This window comes from Taurulus bubalis (genome assembly GCF_910589615.1).
Source record: "Taurulus bubalis genome assembly, chromosome: 18".
NCBI classification, from domain to species: domain Eukaryota; kingdom Metazoa; phylum Chordata; class Actinopteri; order Perciformes; family Cottidae; genus Taurulus; species Taurulus bubalis.
In genome coordinates, this window is record NC_136606.1 from 13,816,433 (window position 1) to 13,834,666 (window position 18,234).

At 43.4% G+C, this 18,234-nt stretch overlaps 2 protein-coding genes across 2 annotated transcripts; one reads left to right on the forward strand and one right to left on the reverse strand.

Annotated features, from left to right (window-relative positions):
• Positions 1 to 645: 645 nt before the first annotated feature.
• Positions 646 to 5,242, reverse strand: plcxd2 (phosphatidylinositol-specific phospholipase C, X domain containing 2; the record flags this gene model as incomplete). Its single annotated transcript, XM_079234101.1, has 8 exons — positions 646 to 802; positions 2,566 to 2,696; positions 2,927 to 3,037; positions 3,843 to 3,998; positions 4,128 to 4,181; positions 4,573 to 4,692; positions 4,854 to 4,990; positions 5,140 to 5,242. 8 exons carry the CDS (start codon positions 5,240 to 5,242, stop codon positions 646 to 648), a joined length of 969 nt encoding a protein of 322 aa, XP_079090227.1.
• Positions 5,243 to 8,196: 2,954 nt separating this feature from the next.
• mak (male germ cell-associated kinase) lies at positions 8,197 to 18,193 on the forward strand (the record flags this gene model as incomplete). Its single annotated transcript, XM_079233933.1, has 15 exons — positions 8,197 to 8,300; positions 9,598 to 9,652; positions 10,011 to 10,132; positions 10,957 to 11,039; positions 11,655 to 11,787; positions 11,922 to 12,093; positions 12,596 to 12,763; positions 13,468 to 13,707; positions 13,809 to 14,029; positions 14,298 to 14,437; positions 14,884 to 15,027; positions 16,030 to 16,116; positions 16,804 to 16,923; positions 17,221 to 17,316; positions 17,586 to 18,193. 15 exons carry the CDS (start codon positions 8,197 to 8,199, stop codon positions 17,744 to 17,746), a joined length of 2,046 nt encoding a protein of 681 aa, XP_079090059.1. The 3' UTR covers positions 17,747 to 18,193.
• Between the last annotated feature and the right edge of the window lie 41 nt (positions 18,194 to 18,234).

Consider the following 18,234-nt stretch of genomic DNA (forward strand, 5'->3'; position numbering starts at 1 on the left):
TAGTCCGTAAACAAGATTGGTTTGCATTCCAATAGCTGATGTGTAATTCCACTAGTTCTGATGCAGTCGATAGCTTATATGACTACAGTATTTCAATAAGCAAAAGAATTATGCAAAATAGGATCCTGGTTTCCACCATAGTAAAAAAAAATCTGTGTGATCAGAACATGTCAAAAACAAAAGGACAAGGGTTGTAATATTTAAGAAGTTAAACCATATAAGTGAATTCCTGAGTCTTTCAATCATTGTCCAACTCGTAACTCAGAGTCTTGTTCTGCATGGTGATCTGTGCTGCATCGCTTTTAAGTCGTACCAATGTGGTATGTCCAGTTTTCCTCCTAAAGGGATTGTAGAGAAATGAATCAAGAAGCTAAATGTGGTATGACAGAATTTGGTTGACATTATGATGATGGTGATCTGAGCTCCATGCTTCTTTCCCTCTTTTGGACTTGATGATGTTGGGGGTGAGAAAGTCATCTGCAACCCAAACTGTGATGTATCAAAGCATACATTATTACTGAAAATAATGTAGCATTATGGAACAACTGTTTATCCAACAATGATGGAGGAATCTGTCGTCCGACCTCCACCACACCGCGGGGTCCACACACATGAGTCCTGTTGTGCAAACATGTGTCATCTGTGTCATGGTTTGCGGTCCTGTTCAGACAACAGCAGGTTGTTGAGTTTGATGACTATGTTGGCAAAGTCGGTGAGCTCCACAAAGTCAGAGGTGATGATGTTGACCCCCTCCACCCCCGGCCTCTGAGCCTCAACCCAGGACATGATGGTTGGCAGGTTTCTGGAGTCACCAAAGAAGAGAGTTTGTGTTAGAAGAAAAATGACATCCCCTATGTGTTCCATTGAACATGCTGTCACTTGACTTTGACCATGATTCACTGGCCTTGCGAACATACTCAAAATATCTAGGGCCAAGTTTCCGTCTCTACAGGTTATCGTTATGGCTGTAACGTTGCCAGACTCTAATCAGTTGTTCCCTGTCTGAGTCTGTCCACCACATTTTAGGAAAAGCTGCTGATAAGGTTTTGAGATAACGTAGCTTGACATGGGAGAAAATGGTACAGATGGAAAAAGGGTTAAAGGAAGTGATGTCTGTTTGAGTTCTTTTCCACCATGGTCTCAAAATCATTGCTTTGCATTCAAATACTTTGTGTTATGGTTCTTGGTCAGAGGCACACACACGCACATAAACACATGCCATGACTCTGTAGCTGTATCACTTCCAACGCCCTAAAACGCTCCACTGTTTGAGCCGCCAGCAGAACAAAACCAGGAAGTCAGAATGTTTAACCAGCGGTGATAAACAATCCCACTTCCTCGGAAGTGCAAAATTAGGCCGCCTCCTGTCTCGCCAGAGAGTCCGTGCAGGAGTTTTATACCCCAGCATCAGTGGCAGTTTCTCTCACTTTTAAGGGCATGATGGTACTCTGAGTCAGGATTCCCATTTAAAGCTTTGGCTCAGCGAGCTAGATGACTGCTAACGGTGTGCAGATAATTTAGTCCTTGCTTCGGAAGTAAGATCTCTTATCTGATGAATTATGTTTCTGTTTGATCTTCTATAGTTTGGAAATGGATTTAGATGATAATGCTAATCCTTGGTTAAATCCTTAGTTAAATAAAGTGAAGTGGCAGAGTTTTGTAACAGAGACGTCAGACTTAAAGATGCATGCTCAGACAGATTTTTTATAGGCGGTAAAACCTGTTAAACGTAGAAGGAACATCCGCATTGGTTTTACTACTACACTGCATTCTCCATCAGAGGGTGTGGTGAGTAACGGACACACTCTCAGCAGGCTCATCACTGGTCTCGTTGCTCTGAGACAGCAGTGCCAATCACAGGGAAGCATGAGCTCAACAAATGTACGGAGGCTTCTTCAGGAAATCCTGTCGTAGTCTAGATGGACGCAGCACGACACGATGTGAACACACAGCACCACAAATCTGCAGCCAGACACGGACAGTTTTATCTATTTAATTTGTACAATGATGATAGGTAAAATTAAAGAATGTTGAAGAAGCCACCTAATCTATTTTAATTCTAGTGAATCTCATGCCATAAATTGTCACATCATATTGTTAAACAGCGTTTGCACCATCAAACATCAAGAATAGGACATGAAATGCCATTTTAACGAGAAAGATACAAGTTGTAAAGGAGGTAATGACACACAGTCACTGACTGGTTGGGGAGTGATTCATTAAAATTGTTTATTTATATGTTTTACATCATTCTCGTATTACTGTGCATTTGCAAGTGTTTAGTTTGCCCTTTTTCAAGGGCATGAGCCAAGATGACAATCCACTTGACTGCAGCATTTACTGTAGTGCCCTCTACTGGCCACAGACCAAAGTAATTAAATGGAGTTGAGTGAAAGAGAAGCAGACAAGGTCCAAAGGTGCATGCTCACACATGTGTAGACACATGCTAAATGAAATAGCAAGGTATGTGTAAAGCTAATATATTCAACGAACCAAAGAAGTTGACATGCATGTATTCACACATCCGCGACCTTCATAAAACACCTCAAACCCATAGTGACTGACCTTTCCACCAGATACTCGCGTAGCCCCCAGACCAGGCCCTTGGCCACGGTGTTGACCTTGGGTGTGAGGATGGCCTGAGACACGTGGAAGGAGCCCTGCTTGGCTCTTTCCCTTAGTGTATTTTCCAGGAACTAGACGGGAGTAACAGGGGAAACACAGCAAATGTCATCTAAACTAAAGCACCCCCTTGATGTGAGCGGTGTGGGGAGTGAGGACATAACGTGTGTAACTTTATGTCTAAAATGATGATTTTTTTAGCAGTTTAGAAGTAGCGAATTGTATAGCTGTATATTCCGCTGAATGAGATGAAAGGAGTAGACGTGGGGCCGGTGGGTATAGTTTTCACATGTTGTTTTCTGACCTGTGTGAGCTTGTTGGGTTGGGTGGTGTTCGCCCAGGGAGCGGGGATCTTGTTTCCCGGCCACATGACAGGAACTCCCTGAGCTGATGGATGATGGTAGAACACAATCACCTGAGGAACAAAAGTAAATGTAAGGATGTGAATAGATATACGTTTAAATGACTGCTCCACTGGTTGGGGGTCTTTTCCAATGACACTGTTCACAAGACAGCCGGCTGCCCTTTTGGAGCTGGTAATCGTGCAAATCTGTCCTCCTCTACTGTCTCTCTCCTGTCTGCTCTGAACACACTCTCTCTCCTTCTCCTTTGCCAACTAAGCCAGTCTCAGATTAGGGTCATACGAGCAGGAGTTAAAGTGATAGCATTGGAATGAGAGACGGACATGAACGGAGACCCATGAGGAAATATAAATAAACTGCACTTAACACAGGAAGCACACACAGATGAATGTGTACGGATGTAAGGGTGTGTTTATATAAAAAGAAGAGAATGAAGACAGACTTAGTAGAAGAGTGTGAGATGAAGGAATTAAGGAAGAAATGTAGGGAAAGAGAAAGGGAAAGATGGTGTGAAGAAGGGATCAACGCTAAATACCATGAAAGAAGATAGCAGGTTGATGATGGAAGAAGAGTTAATGGGATGATGTCCCCACTAATTTCTGCTCTGGAGAGTCACAGGCAGCAAGGATTACCTGTCCACGGGGGTTAAGTGGGCCATCCAATAAACCCACGCATCCGTGCCGCTTTTACTTAAACAGTAAATGAGCTTTAAATGGTCTGAGATCACTGGAGTATAGACATGGCTGGAAGTGGGAAAATATTTGTTTTGAAATGTTTCGAGGACAGTTGTCCATTGTCATATATAGTAAATGGTAAATTGACCTGTACTTGTATATAATATATGAATTATGATCTCACCTGGTATTTCTTTTGCCAGAGGTAGTCCAGAGTGATGCTCTCTACTGCACAGTCGTTGCAGAGCTTGCAGCCAAACACTTCTTTGAGCATCTTGATGAGGTACACGTGATGCTCTGCTCCCATTGCATAGTAGTGGTTGAAGTCAAGAAACACGACCTAAATCAATCACATGTAAAAACCTACATAAGTGTGTCAACTTCTTCCATCTATGGCCATGCGTATATGTATCTGTGCTTTCTTCAAATTGTATTTCATAAAGAACACTATACTAAAAGTGCTTCTCACCTCTTTCCTGTGCCGGTTTAAGAAGGTGTTGATTTCTAACAAGCCATCGCACACCTGTGAACAGAGTGAGAGGTCGGAGGTCATTGACTGCATCAAACCTGAAAGTGTCCCTGTGTCACACGGGGACAGGATGTCAGAATCACCCATTTCTGAAGACGGATGCTTACAACTAAACTCACAACCTTTGATCCCTGTTCAAGGCCATCTCCATCCCACTACTGACATCAGCTAGACAAAATAAAAGGACAAACATCTGAACAAGCTGAAATATTGGAAAGCAACATTCAAATGTACTTTTGTTTATTTGAGGACTGGAGTCATCTGATCAAGAAAGACAGAAACGTTACACATTGATCAATACTAGACTGTGGCATCACAATAAGAAAGAGCAGGTGCATTGTAGTCTATTGATGAAGCGTTTGCATGTCAGTCCTCCACTGCTCACCTTGTGGCCAAACAGGCCGTGGATGAAGTATATCTCATTTCCAGACTCTCCTGGTTTGGATGAGACCCGGAGATCAAAGTAGCGAATTCCTGCCTCCAGCTGCTCTTTAAACGTCAGGTTCTAGGAATACAAGCATTATATATTGCATTATGACAACAAAACCCAACACATCTGTTACGCTGTAAAATATATAAATGCTCAGGCCAAAATATATCATGTAATATGTCATTTGCAAGCTCCAGAGATGGTTAGGTCTACTGACACTGGTCTGAACTCTGTACCTGGGTCATGGACCACTTCACCATGACTTTCTTGGCTAAGACGCTGAACATGGTGGCGAGGTACTTCACAAACACCTTCTGGTCTGGTCCCACAGGAGCGTGCACATCTACCCAGTAGGTAAACGAATCATGAGACCCTGCAGAGAAAATCGATAATCAAAATTAACAGACCTCATATGTTTTCAACAGTGCATCTGTGTGGTTATCTTCCCAAAGTGTACACTGATGGACACATGAAAAGAGGCAGAGAAGCCAACACATCTTTACGCATGCAGGACGGGCTCACCTGGCACCGCGAGGTGTTTGAGGGGCATGGCACTGAGCTTGGAGGGGAGCGAACCCATCCAGTCGGCATGGACATTGCCGATCCCCGCAGGTCGGGTCTTCATATCAGAATCAGCCTATCGACAACCCCCGCCTCAAGAAACCGCTTTCCGGTGCGCATGCAGTCCCGGTGACGGACTCCCGTGCGCTCCCACCAGGTGAAAACTAGCGTGCATCATCCTGCACTGTCTCAGTTAATCCAGGCAACATATAGCACCGGTCCAAGACGTCTTTCGCCTCGCACCAGAGCAAGTATAACCCTTTTCCTCGCCCGGTTTTCGGTATACAGGTTATTGCCTGGCGTCTCGGTGCGCTGTTCTCCAACCGGCGAACCAGGCATCCGTTAACAAGACCGATCATGATAATCCTCTTAGAGCAACATTCTCCTTGTTATCTCCTTCTCCTGCTTCTTGGCTTTACCTGCCTCGTGTGTGTGTGTGTGTGTGTGTGTGTGTGTGTGTGTGTGTGTGTGTGTGTGTGTGTGTGTGCGTGTGTGTGTGTGTGTGTGCGTGTGCGTGTGCGTGTGTGCGTGTGTGTGTGGAGAGAAGACCTCCGCCTGGACACACGCAAACACGAAAGTTGTCTCCATTGTAGGCCAATGTACTGGTCCAGAATCAGCAGCCCGTGACTCCCATGGATTCATTATTTTTAACGGTCGGGTTGGACATGGCACGTATGCTTGGTCTAGCCTAATTATTAGGCCATACTGGCCTACAAAGGTCATTTATAAACTGCTTAAAGTGCCTTCGCAGCTCTCGATTGGCCGATGTGAAAACCCACGACCCGACGGCTCCATCTACCGGTGCAGCGCGTGTATTACAACTGTGTCCTGATCTGCTTGAGTGAAGAGCTCTCACGCTTATCACTTTTTATTTAATCATCACAAACATTAGTGTTTTTCTCAGTTCAAGTAGCTATATTTTGATGTCCTTTTCGGTCTGGAACTGTGTTAATAGCACAGAGTTCATATATAAACCTAATAATAACCTGTGGCTCTGGTTCCCGTTTTGTGGAGGCCATTTCACATATGTCTGCATCAATGACTACATATGTAATATTACTATCAATCCAACTCAAAGTAAATTCAATTCTCAATTTCGTTGTGGCCAAGGTTTTACACTTCTGGTAGTCCCACAATGCATTGCGCCCGCAAAGCCACTCGTCACCTGGCAACTTAAACCAAGCGTTTGTGTGTGCGTTTCCATGGGGAGTTGTCACGCGCGCGCGCACACACACGCGCCCTTATCGTAAGAAGTTGGTTTCGGTACTACGTGCGTTTTAACTGAAGACTCGTCGCGTTATCGGCAGGCCCAGACAACGGCCGAGGACAGGACATGCATCCCTAGATGGTGAGTAGAGATCAGAAGAAGGAGCAGCACACTGCAGACAGAAGCCTCCGCCTGAATAAAGAGGGTCAGGGAGTTGCACCGTCAAGGCTGGCATGTCAATAACACATGTTGCTCTGCTTTTTATGTGTTCCTGATTACACAAAATAAGGTTACACTGTTTATTATAGTGTAGGCTGCTTCATCAAAGCTGGTATTTTGTTCAAGTTAGGCTGACGTTTTATTTTATGGATATCCTGCTGTGTGTTAAGTGGACTGTGTGCATGCGAGCAGAGCTACTCATGGGAAGCAATGAAGGACACATGTATTTACCAAGTAGGCCTTATTACATAACAAAGGTTATAATAAAAACTCTGTTTCCTTCCCACTGTCAGGTTTGTGTATGCGTTTGTTTTCAATATAATTGACCTTGAATAGATTCCTAATGTCCTGTGGCTTGGATAGGCTGCATCTTAATTCCCTTTAAATCCCTCTACAACAGATTGCCATATGTGAAGGCTGAACACAAGCCAGCAGTCCTCTGGCTGGCATCCCGGCTTGTCTTGTGGCTTATTGTTCCAGTGAGACCGGAATATCAAGCAGGGTTTTGTTTAGAGAAGTCATTTCTACTTTGCAGTGGAACATATAGGATACATTGAGGAGTATATATAGACTATACGGCATGCAAAAAGTATGACATCTTTAAACATTTACATATTCTTAATTGCACTTCATTAGGTGATCATCAGGAGTCGTAGAGAACAGTTTGGGCATTCTCTTTGGATTCTCATTGGCCTCATCCAATGAAATAAACACATATCTAATTTTGTTCAGCTGTCCCTGGATTAGCTGCAACTGCATTTCCTTTAACCGGATACAGCAGATTAGCCAAATTTAGCCAAAAATACCTGGGTTTCGTTTCATTACCCATATTATGTCAGAGTATGCATGTTTTTCAGTCAAGACACAGACCAGTGACCAGCTATGCATTTAAAAGGAAAATGAAGCACATCATGTCACCAAAGTGATCAAATTCTGTGTTTCCTAGTCCCTTGGCTGAATATACAACGCAAGTGTGATCACTGTGGCGTCAATCAAATCCTCTTGACAGGCAAGGTGCTTGGGGAAAGGTAGTGGATGCCGGTAAGCATGATGGTGATGTAACATCCTATTTACATCCCTCTTGGCCTAATCTGCCTAGGGCTGGCTTTGTCGTCTCCCTTGGGTGGTCATGTCGGAGCCTCCTGCTAGTGAGACACACCTCATCCTCCTCACTGAGAGGAAAACAAGAAATGTTCATCGCTTTTCTTTGTCCTCAGATCTGTTAAACATCCTGTCTAGTGGGGATTATCCTGGAGTGGGTAAAGATTCTCACTGTTGTGCGGTTTTCTGTATATGTTGATTGGTGTCCACCTGTTGCTGCCCATGTTTGTTTTCTTTACTGTCACCAAAGGATTCCAAAGGCCCGGTGTCGACTCTTGGCTGATCACCAGGGTCCATCCTCTCTAACAGAGGATCAGTTACTGCCAGATGAGTTTGGATCTTCAAGAATTGCTGAGCAACCTGACATACCGGCCAACTGACGGACCCTTCCTCTTTGGGAAAAGACATTTGATCAATGAATTGGCAGTGTGTTTCCTCAACGTGTTTTATGCAGAAGGAAAATTAACTCGCTGATGACACCGTCTTGAGAGATGATGAATCGCTACACCACCCTGAAGCAGCTGGGCGATGGCACCTACGGCAGCGTGGTGATGGGGAGAAGCAACGAGTCGGGAGAACTGGTGGCTATCAAGAGGTGAGGATGTTGATCATATGTTCAATGTAAACATAGTTTCTCACTGTTTAAGCAGGGCAATATATTGATATAACATGAATGTTGTGTGGGAGTTTGGTAATTTGGATATAGTCACATAGCTTAAATATTGACTCTCTCTAGTTATAAAGGCTGCGGCCATGTTGGCATGTCATAGCAGGGTAAACACAGGTTTCATTGGTACAAATTAATTAAGGCCGCACTCATTTGTGTGTCAAAAGCCATTCCAGTGAGCCAAAGTGCACAACACCAGGGCATACATGAGCAGGACCATAATTCATGTTATTAATTACACATGTTTACTCTGCAATGACATGTCAAAAAGGCCAATGTTGTTCACATTTTCCAAGTATGTTCATTATAAACACAAGGGTATTTTAGATGTAGGAAGTCAACAACCTTTTTTAATAATGTATCTCCAATGTTATGTTGACCTACCTTAACAGTTCTACAACGCAGATGTATATTTACTACTACAGAAGTATATTTAGTCTGACTAAATATAAAAAAATATGATCTGTCATACTTTGCTCTGGATAAACGTCATACCCCCCAAAAAAAGTCTTGTTTCCTGCCATCACCAGGCCAAACAAACCAGCTTACATGCCTTGGTTTCAGCAGCATGGCAGCAGGGTTCAATAATAGATGAGAAACCGGGGAGATGTGTCCACTGGTTGATCATTTGGTTACCATGCAAGACAATACACGTGGTGACGGTGAAAGGGAGTGAAAGTAGAGGGAGTGTGTCAGGTTGCTGACATTGTGAAAGGGACCAATTAAACTGGAAGGTGCCCAGAGAAGAGGAAAAAAGATATCTACACATTCTGTAACCCTTAAATAACTCCATTTGGAGGGAGTGCTAACGGTGATTGGAGGAGATATCGTACAGGCGTCCCGTAACAGCTGACGTGTGGTTTTTTTAATTTACATAGTAACTTGTACTCGAAACAACTGACATTACAGTCATTGAGAGAGATGTATTTCACACTAAATTCAAGTTGATAAGAAACAAATAATGAAGCCTATATGGTCCATCACTTTACATTCTCAAGCATTTACTGGTTTTTGTTCTTGAAATGAAATGAGCTGAAATTACAGACACCTATAAAAAAAAAGCTGAATTATTAATGGTGACACACAAAAGAGTTTTGTAAAGGCGGGGTCTCTACTGTATGTTGGGTGTAAATGATATGCCCTCACAAAGGTGATGCCCTTTATTCTTTAGTGCTGTATATCTGATCTGTGCTCCAAACCTAATGTCTGGTTTTGACTTTCACAGAATGAAGAGGAAGTTTTATTCTTGGGAAGAATGTATGAACCTAAGAGAGGTCAAGGTAAGGATGGTGGGACAGTTTTTGACCGCTTCCAGAGATGAAAATACATTTGTTTTTCGAAGATAATACTGTGTGATTTAAGCAACAATGCACGGCAGCTCCTCGAACACAGCGGACAGTTGGCTTTTTTTGTGTATCTCCGCATTTAGAATATTGCAAATCAACTTTGTAACCCATACTTTGAAATGTCACACACTGAAATGGCAATGATTACATTACATTGTTCACTTAAAGCTCTACACACACGAACTACCTTCAATTACCCTGAGCTTGCATTTTCTGATTCACAATTGCATGTATTTGTGTGATCACATGAGTACCATCATTCTTACCGTTTTTCCACGATTTGTCACGCCAGTCCCTGAAGAAGCTGAACCATGCGAATGTGGTGAAACTGAAGGAGGTAATCAGAGAGAACGATCACCTCTACTTTGTCTTTGAGTACATGAAGGAGAACCTCTACCAGCTTATGAAGGACAGGTAAGAAGAGAAATACCACACTTTGCCAGGCTGATGTCTTTAGCAGGTGTATAACAGCGCTCTAGTTTGAGCGCATTGGGCTCTTCTTTAAACACAGCTGCTAACACCTTCTCTGGGGGAAGCCCTGATGTTTTTGCTAGTTTGGAAACCCCAGGCGTACGTCGCACTTACCCTCATGGGTGTGTCATCTGCGTTGTTTTTCAGCATTGTTTTCCCATTTAGTTTGTGGGTACAAAAGTCCAACAATGTGTATGTAATGATGCTTACATTAGCAGGCTCATGAGAATTCTGTCAATTTTATGTTTACAGAAAAAGGTTGTTCCCTGAATCAGTGATAAGAAACATAAGCTTTCAGATTTTACAAGGCCTGTCATTTATTCACAAACATGGTAGGTGCACTGTGTTCCCTTCGTGCCTTGCAATTGCATGAGAGTGGCAGCATACTGCAAGATTCTTTGAAGAAACCTGAAAACGTTAAAGCTATGAAATACATGGAACATTTCAACCAGAGTCAAACTGGTGATTCATTCATCAGAATCTTGTAGTTTGTCAACTCTTCATAACTGCCTCGTCTAACTCATTGGTCTGCATTACTAATGGATGTGTGCAAGTTTTAAGAATATTACAGAAAACTCATTCATTTAAACGTGTGCATGTTTAAATGCAAACAAGCACATTCCCAGCCTGCATTTTCCCTACAGTACATGCTTCCACACATCCAAGAGCGCACATGCTTTTCAGGATTTCTCTTCTTTCTTTTTTCCTTTTCTTGAATTTCTCTTTCCTTTCTTTCTTGTTTTGTATCTCTTTGGTCTGCTGTTCAGCGAGAATAAGAAGTTATCAGAAAATGAAATTAGGAACATCATGTTTCAAGTGGTATCTGGGTTGGCTTTTGTACATAAGCATGGTAAGAGGCTTTACTCTATCTTACTCTTTACCTGTTCAGAAGTAGTACGGCATTTCAGTAGTTGGTTTGGGTGTATATTGTAAACAAGTCTGGTAATTTAGTGTGACCCTCAGAGGCCAGGAGGACCACCTCCACACATACAGATACAGATGTGGGCAGGTGGTGGAAACACATGACAGAGGGAAACACAAGAAGCATTGGGGAATAAGCTGGAGCGAGGCCGTGACAGTTAATACTGAAACCGCTAAATGCACTTTTATTTAGAGATACCTCCTTTAATATGTGAATATGTGGTGAATGAAGTACTGGACAAGCAATGTTAGGGAACTAAAACAGCTTGGTTAAGGTTAGAGAAAACACTGTTGCCACGGTTAAATACTGACGATGCCAATGTCAAATACTCAAATACTTCAAATCTGGGCCACCGCTGTCGAAAGCCAATATACACCCATTCAGCAGATCCCCAGTTTCCCCTTTCTTGTGCTATCTGAGTTTTGTGCAGCATTTGCGATGAATGTAAAATACTCATTTAGAATAGTTGCACATGATTGCAATTTGGTCATTTGGAGTTGACTCTATACACAGTGGTTCAACTTGATGTAAACCTCTCCACAGGTTTCTTTCATCGAGACATGAAGCCAGAGAATCTGCTGTGCATGGGTCCAGAACTGGTCAAAATAGCAGACTTTGGACTGGCCCGAGAGATCCGCTCCAAACCCCCCTACACAGATTACGTATCTACCAGATGGTGAGAGTACTGCCCAGGCGTCCGTAGCCTTCTAAAACACAGAGAAGGGCCTATGCATCCATTACAGTCTGCACATTATGCTCTCTGATCATGTAGAGGTGCTGTATGTTTATTTGAGTGTGTCCTCTGTCCAGGTACCGAGCTCCAGAGGTCCTGCTCAGGTCCGCTACCTACAGCTCTCCTATCGACCTGTGGGCTTTGGGCTGCATCATGGCTGAGCTCTACACTCTCAGACCTCTTTTCCCGGGGAACAGTGAGGTGGATGAGATCTTTAAGATTTGCCAAGTCCTAGGCACCGTCAAAAAGGTGAGACAAAACTAAATTAGTCAACTTTATTCAGGGTTTTAAGTGTGCTAAAAAAAAAAAAGCAGGGAGCGGCCAAAGTCAATTTATGGTATATGACCAAGGGCAGGTACAAGAGGGGAAAAGTTTGTATTCATGCCTATTTCATGATATATTGTATAAAGGTATTTGAAGCTTTTCCATAGTTGGTGCTGACCAGGTGTGTTTAGGTGGTGTTGGATTTCTTCTGCATCGTTATACAAGATGTACAAATCGAGGCAGCCATAGACTGTTAAAACAAAAAGAGTTGCCACCACTGAAACAATAAATTGAGGTTTCCTAATGTTTATGTAGACATGCAAATGATACACGTTACATGAAAAAAGGAACTTAAGCAAAGTGGCATGGTTTATTGAAAATTTAAAACATTTCCAGTGGTGAAAATGTGGTATTTCACAACTCAGATCTGTAAACACCTGACTGATGAATATAATAATGAATAACATATGATTGTTTCTTCCCTAAGACGGATTGGTCAGAGGGCCACCAACTAGCATCTGCTATGAACTTTCGCTTTCCCCAATGTGTGCCGACCCACCTGAAGACCCTCATCCCGAATGCCAGCAATGAGGCTATCACCCTGATGAGGGACCTGCTGCAGTGGGACCCCAAAAAAAGACCTACTGCTATACAGGTAGGCAAACCTACCTAAGTCTAAAGCTCTGGTTACAGTAAGAAGTCAAGCCTTTATTTGCCACGTCTGGTCAATGTGAATACCATTTATTGGGAGTGAAAGCATTGTGTACCATACATTAGCACAAAGGGGGACGAAGCATCATATGTCTGCGACTGGCTGAAGTATTACCTGAGGTCCAAATACCTATTTGGATGCACATTCATCTGTTGTCCCAATACTTAGATTGCATTAGCATCTTAATCCCAGTCATTTCAAGTAGGGTTTACACCATACTGTTCTCCCACTTGCCTGTGTGCTGCATCATGACATCATGTACAACACATGGTCATTACATGGGTAGATATAATTATCAGTCCACTGTTGGATCACTCTTTGGTCCCTTAGTAGGAAACACCTTTCCAGAGGGAATGACGATGCTTTTCCATTCCCTGCTTACAAAGCACCCAGGTGTAAGAGGCACATCTAGTTTTAGCCAGGTCGAAGGAAACAATTAAATTGCACTTTAAAAAGAATATAACTATTTGAATGGGATCAAATCTACACTGCATGTCCATGATTCTAACATACGTGTGTCAACACAATGGTCTGATTCATGTTGTTTATGTCCTGGCTTTAAAGTCTTTGACTCTTGTGTTCTGGATGGCATAAGGTTGCAGACTATTCTGAATAGCAATGCTGTTTTCCCTTCTCTGCCTGTCTAGGTCCTGCGTTACCCGTACTTCCAGGTAGGCCAGATCTTAGGGCCTCGCCCTCAGAGCCAGGAGGTCAAGAAGGTCCAGGCCAGGCCGCCGGCCCAGAAGCAGGTCTCGGAGTCCAAGGCTGATCCTCAGCAGTCTTCCTCTGAGTCCAAAGCCTCCACAACCTCCTCCAGAAACCAACAGCATCAGCCTCTTCAGCAGATTCCCCTTCCCCAAACTGAGAGTAAACAAGGTGGACATGCAGTGAGTTCCTTCATGCAAATCAGAGCCTTCTGACCCCTGAATTATTATTGGACTCCTCTTCCAAGGAGTAAGACTTGTAAGCCAATTGTATTTATCCGCAGAAAGCAGCGTTGCTGGGCAGTGAGAACAGCGTCGGTGGTGGTGGTGGTGGTGGGATGGGGGTGATGAAGAGTGGCCGGCGTCGCTGGGGCCACACGGTGGCCAAGACCTCCCAAGACAGCTGGGATGAATTTGACCCGTCAGAAACCGCTGCCTCCAACTCCAAGAAACCCAGCCTGGGGAACGCAGAGGAGGAGGGGAGCCTGAAGGAGCACCGCCCACAGTAGGTGCTCTGGTGTCCGAACAGGACTGGATTTGCAATTTATAAAAATAAATGTAATTATGGACACTGTAGCAGTGCATTGCAGAGCCCCACAATATGTGCTAAATGTAGCTGTCTCATGCATCATGAATTATTTGAGACGATGAGTTGTGAAGGATTGTCAAATGGTTTAGTTAAAAAAAACGATATGCCTATTCTGCATTAATTATTGGATGATTTGATAAAACGTTATATGATGCCCTAACCTATGTCTGGTTTCTGTTTTCAGGCCCAAAGAGCAGAAACCTCTGTATTCCTTCAGCACAGTCACTAAGATACCCAACAATGTTAAGACTGGCCAAATGGACTCTAATCTCCCAGGATCTGCTGCCCGGCAGCACTACCTGAGCCAGTCACGATACTTGCCAGGTAGGACTGCATGACTAACGGCCGATTGGGTCATCTTCATCATTGGAAAGAGGTCGTCAGAACATAGTGTTACAAGCAATCTAAATATTCTGAACACTGCATGAATCTTTAATGGGCTTTTGTTTATCTGCGTATGGTTACTTATTGTCATGCATGACTGCTGGTAGATTTAATTACCTTTTTAAAAACAGCCTCTACATTTTTTTTTTCAAATTGTAAAAATCTTAAATTACTATCTTAATAAAACCTCAGAAATTCAAATCAGATAGTCCACAAACACAAATGTCAATACATATTGGTCATTAAAGCAGGCATCGTCCTCATACCAAGCAGGCACCATTGCGTTCACCTGGAGCCACCTGATCAGCCAGTTTCATGGAAATGCAACATGGTGTTTTTAGTGTTTGTACTCTTATTTTTCATAACAAAAGGTATGTTGCTTTAAGGGTTGATCGGCAAGAATCAGACTTCTGGAGATAGGGACTTGAGTGGTTTGACGCTGCGGAACTTGTGGGAGAACTCCTCAAACACTGTAAATAAACCGCTTGCTCCTATCGGAGGAGGATTATCTGTGACCAGAGACAACGCAGGTAAGGACTAATGTCTAATGTAGAGGTGTTAGGAGGTTTGATGGAGTGTGCAGTGGGACGGAGCACTAATACGTTAGAGAAATCCTATCGAACAGAACAACTGTCATGAGTTATCTTCTGATTCATAGAGATCTGCAAGTTGGCTAGTGTTTGTGTCCTCGTGCTTTTGAGAATATTTAATTCGTAAAGAAATACCCCTTTTTTGGGCATCTATAACAGAGCCGGCGCCTTATATTTGGCCACAGAAATAAACATCGACCACTCATTCAGAGATAAGGGTAATGCCTACACTGCGACTCGCCTCATTTTGCCATGCAGTGGAAACCTGGCGACTGTCAGTGTCACGTACTGTTACATAATATGACACTGCCCTGTTCGTGCCACAAAGGACACGACATGCTAATGATGCGGCTAATGTCTGCTGATCAGTAGTTACGGAGCCATTGACAAAGCAGGGTTAGGGGTGAGCCGGAAGTGTCTGCGGCTTGAGAGAAGGGAGACTTCTATAAATCATTTGTCATGTAGACAGACACACAATACAGTATGTATCCCCGCTGTGCTCTCCTCCTCTGTCTCTTTCTTTCACTGTCTCTCCCTCACTATTGCTTATTCATGAGATTAAGGCTGTCGGTGTAAGATCAAGTGCTGCTTAAATGGCCTTCAACTGCAACCCACTGCCCATGTGTCCCTCCTCCCAGCACTTACACTCAAACACACACACACACACACACACACACACACACACACACACACACACACACACACACACACCCCAACGTTTGTTTTGATACGCCTTTATGAATACATCTTATGAATATATTTTTTCTTCTTCATATAAATCCCCAAAAATGTATTAGCTTTCTTTTAGTTTGGTCTCTTTCAGTTCACTTCAGATGCCGCTTCATCGGTGCTAACATGTGCATGATATTTTTCTTCTTCCTCTTTCTCTCCGATTGCATGCATGCACATCTCCTCCGACTCTCCTATTTGGTGTGAGACTAGAAGAGAGGGCCTCTAAAAGTGAGGATAGCCCACCTGAGAAAACGGTTGTTAAAGAAAGAATACTGGAGAAAATCGATCTCTCCAAAGGTATTTCAATGAGATGACTTCACGGGAACTGCTTTGTTGCATCTCACAGCTGGAAGCTCTGCTGTGAATTGACTTAACTCTAAGTTGCTGTGCTGAAGCTCTTTTTTGTACAAGCACTGTAGTTGTAGTTGGCGTGTTGGTTGATACAACAAGCTCCAGGTATTCACCCAGCGACTTAACATGCGAAAGAAAGCGACTGCTAAAGGCTCTGCAGGAGACACAGGTACAAATACACAGTTTAACCAGAGAACTAAGACCTCCAGTGGCTAAATAGATGTTAAATTGCACTACAACCACAACATCTTCATAAGGGAACAATGAGGCTTTCCACTAATTATACTGGTGGCCTTGTGTGGCTGCAGCAGATCGATGGAGGTGCCGGGAAAGCTGAATGACTTCAATCACATGGCCTTAGTCATTGGTTTGGGTGCTCAGTAGCTGTTGCATATGTAGTAGCCACTTCACACATGTCCACACAAATCATTTGTATCAGTAAAGCCAAAGGGTGAGAAACATCTATTTGGTGTGTTTACAGAAGTTTTCCTCATGTTTTTTTGTGTTTTAAATGGTGCACATCATTTTAGCTAACATGACCCTAAGCAGCATGCTGCTTGGGTACATGGAGGCAGTGACATTAACATGCATAACAAATAAAGACCCATGAACTATGTCTTTCTCCCCCTTTAGGCAACTTTGTAAGCACCAAATACAACCTCTCTGGCGGTTATATCCCTTCATTCCAAAAGAAGGAGGTGGGCTCGGTGGGGCAGAGAATCCAGCTTGCTCCTTTGGCTGGCCAGCACACAAGTAAGCTTTAATTCCATCGATGTGACGCTGACTAAATGCTTCTTGAGGTTTGGTCAGATAACGCCCCCACTTATCCGTCTCAAAAGGTCAAACTCCTCATCAAACCTTAAACAGTTTGTGTTCTGGAAGAATAACCGCTCTCTTTTGTGTGGCCGTCCAGTACTCGACCATCCTGCCATGCCGGACGATCCCTACTCCTTTACTCTGTTCAGTTTCTAGTTTCTGGTTTGCACTGTTTCCATCCAAACTCTCACTCACTGAGACTGTGTTTCTCCTCTTTTTCTCTCACTCTTTCAGTCAATCTATCCTCTTCTCCTGATAATAAAAAAGACCAATCGAAATCTGCAAAGCCAAAGCCCATATCCAACTCATCTTTGAGCGAAACTAATGAAGGTATTGTCGTTGTAATGGGTGCTATTAAGCGTTTGTTTATTTATTATACTGGCATGCTTACTTGTGTTGATACATCGAGGGGAAAAAGCTGTCCTCCTGTATTGTTAACGTTGTCTGTTGCATTTGCTGCTACTAACGATACCGGTTTTGTATTTACTTTTTACACTATTTTACAAGCTGGTGTCGGTGTGTAAAGACAGATACCCGAATATATAGATACTGTTTATATTGGAGATGGACAAAAATGACTGACTGGCATGTTCCTCCAGATTACGAGGGCTGGAAGAGGAGGGGAGACAGAACTCAGATGAAGGGGAGCAGCTACTCAGCCCTGGGGAAGACGTCCGGGAATCTGCTGACCAGAGCTCCGCCCGTGCAGCCCGTCCACAGCAGGGTGGACTGGTCATCCAAGTATGGTGGGAATCGGTAGTTCAGAAAGGTCATGCAGCTTCTACGGCCTGCTGGACTGTTGCCTGGTGGTACACATCTTTGGCAGGAAGTTAACCCTAAGCACACATATGGAGGTATCCGGTAGGGGACAAAAAGTAGTCCCACGAGACGTTCTTCCCCTTCTTCGAGGAGAGTGTTTTCATGTCACATGGCGTCACTTTGTTCCCAGTGATGCCTCTAAGTGTGCATGGAGTGTCTGTTTTGAGGATGACGGTTGCCATGATGCTTAACCAAGACAGATCCTGTCTGCTTGACAATCCCACTGCGCTCCTGAAGGAGCCAGTGTGAGCCAATTCTGCTGTTAGTGATGTTGCATAACTTTAAATTTTTATACTCATTTATCATTGTCAAGTGCTGTTAAACTACTGATGACAAAGCATAATCAGTAATTTATTAAGAGCTCCTGCAATGCTATTTCCCCACTGCTTTTATTCTCATAACAAAATCTTCAGTGCAACGGCTATAACA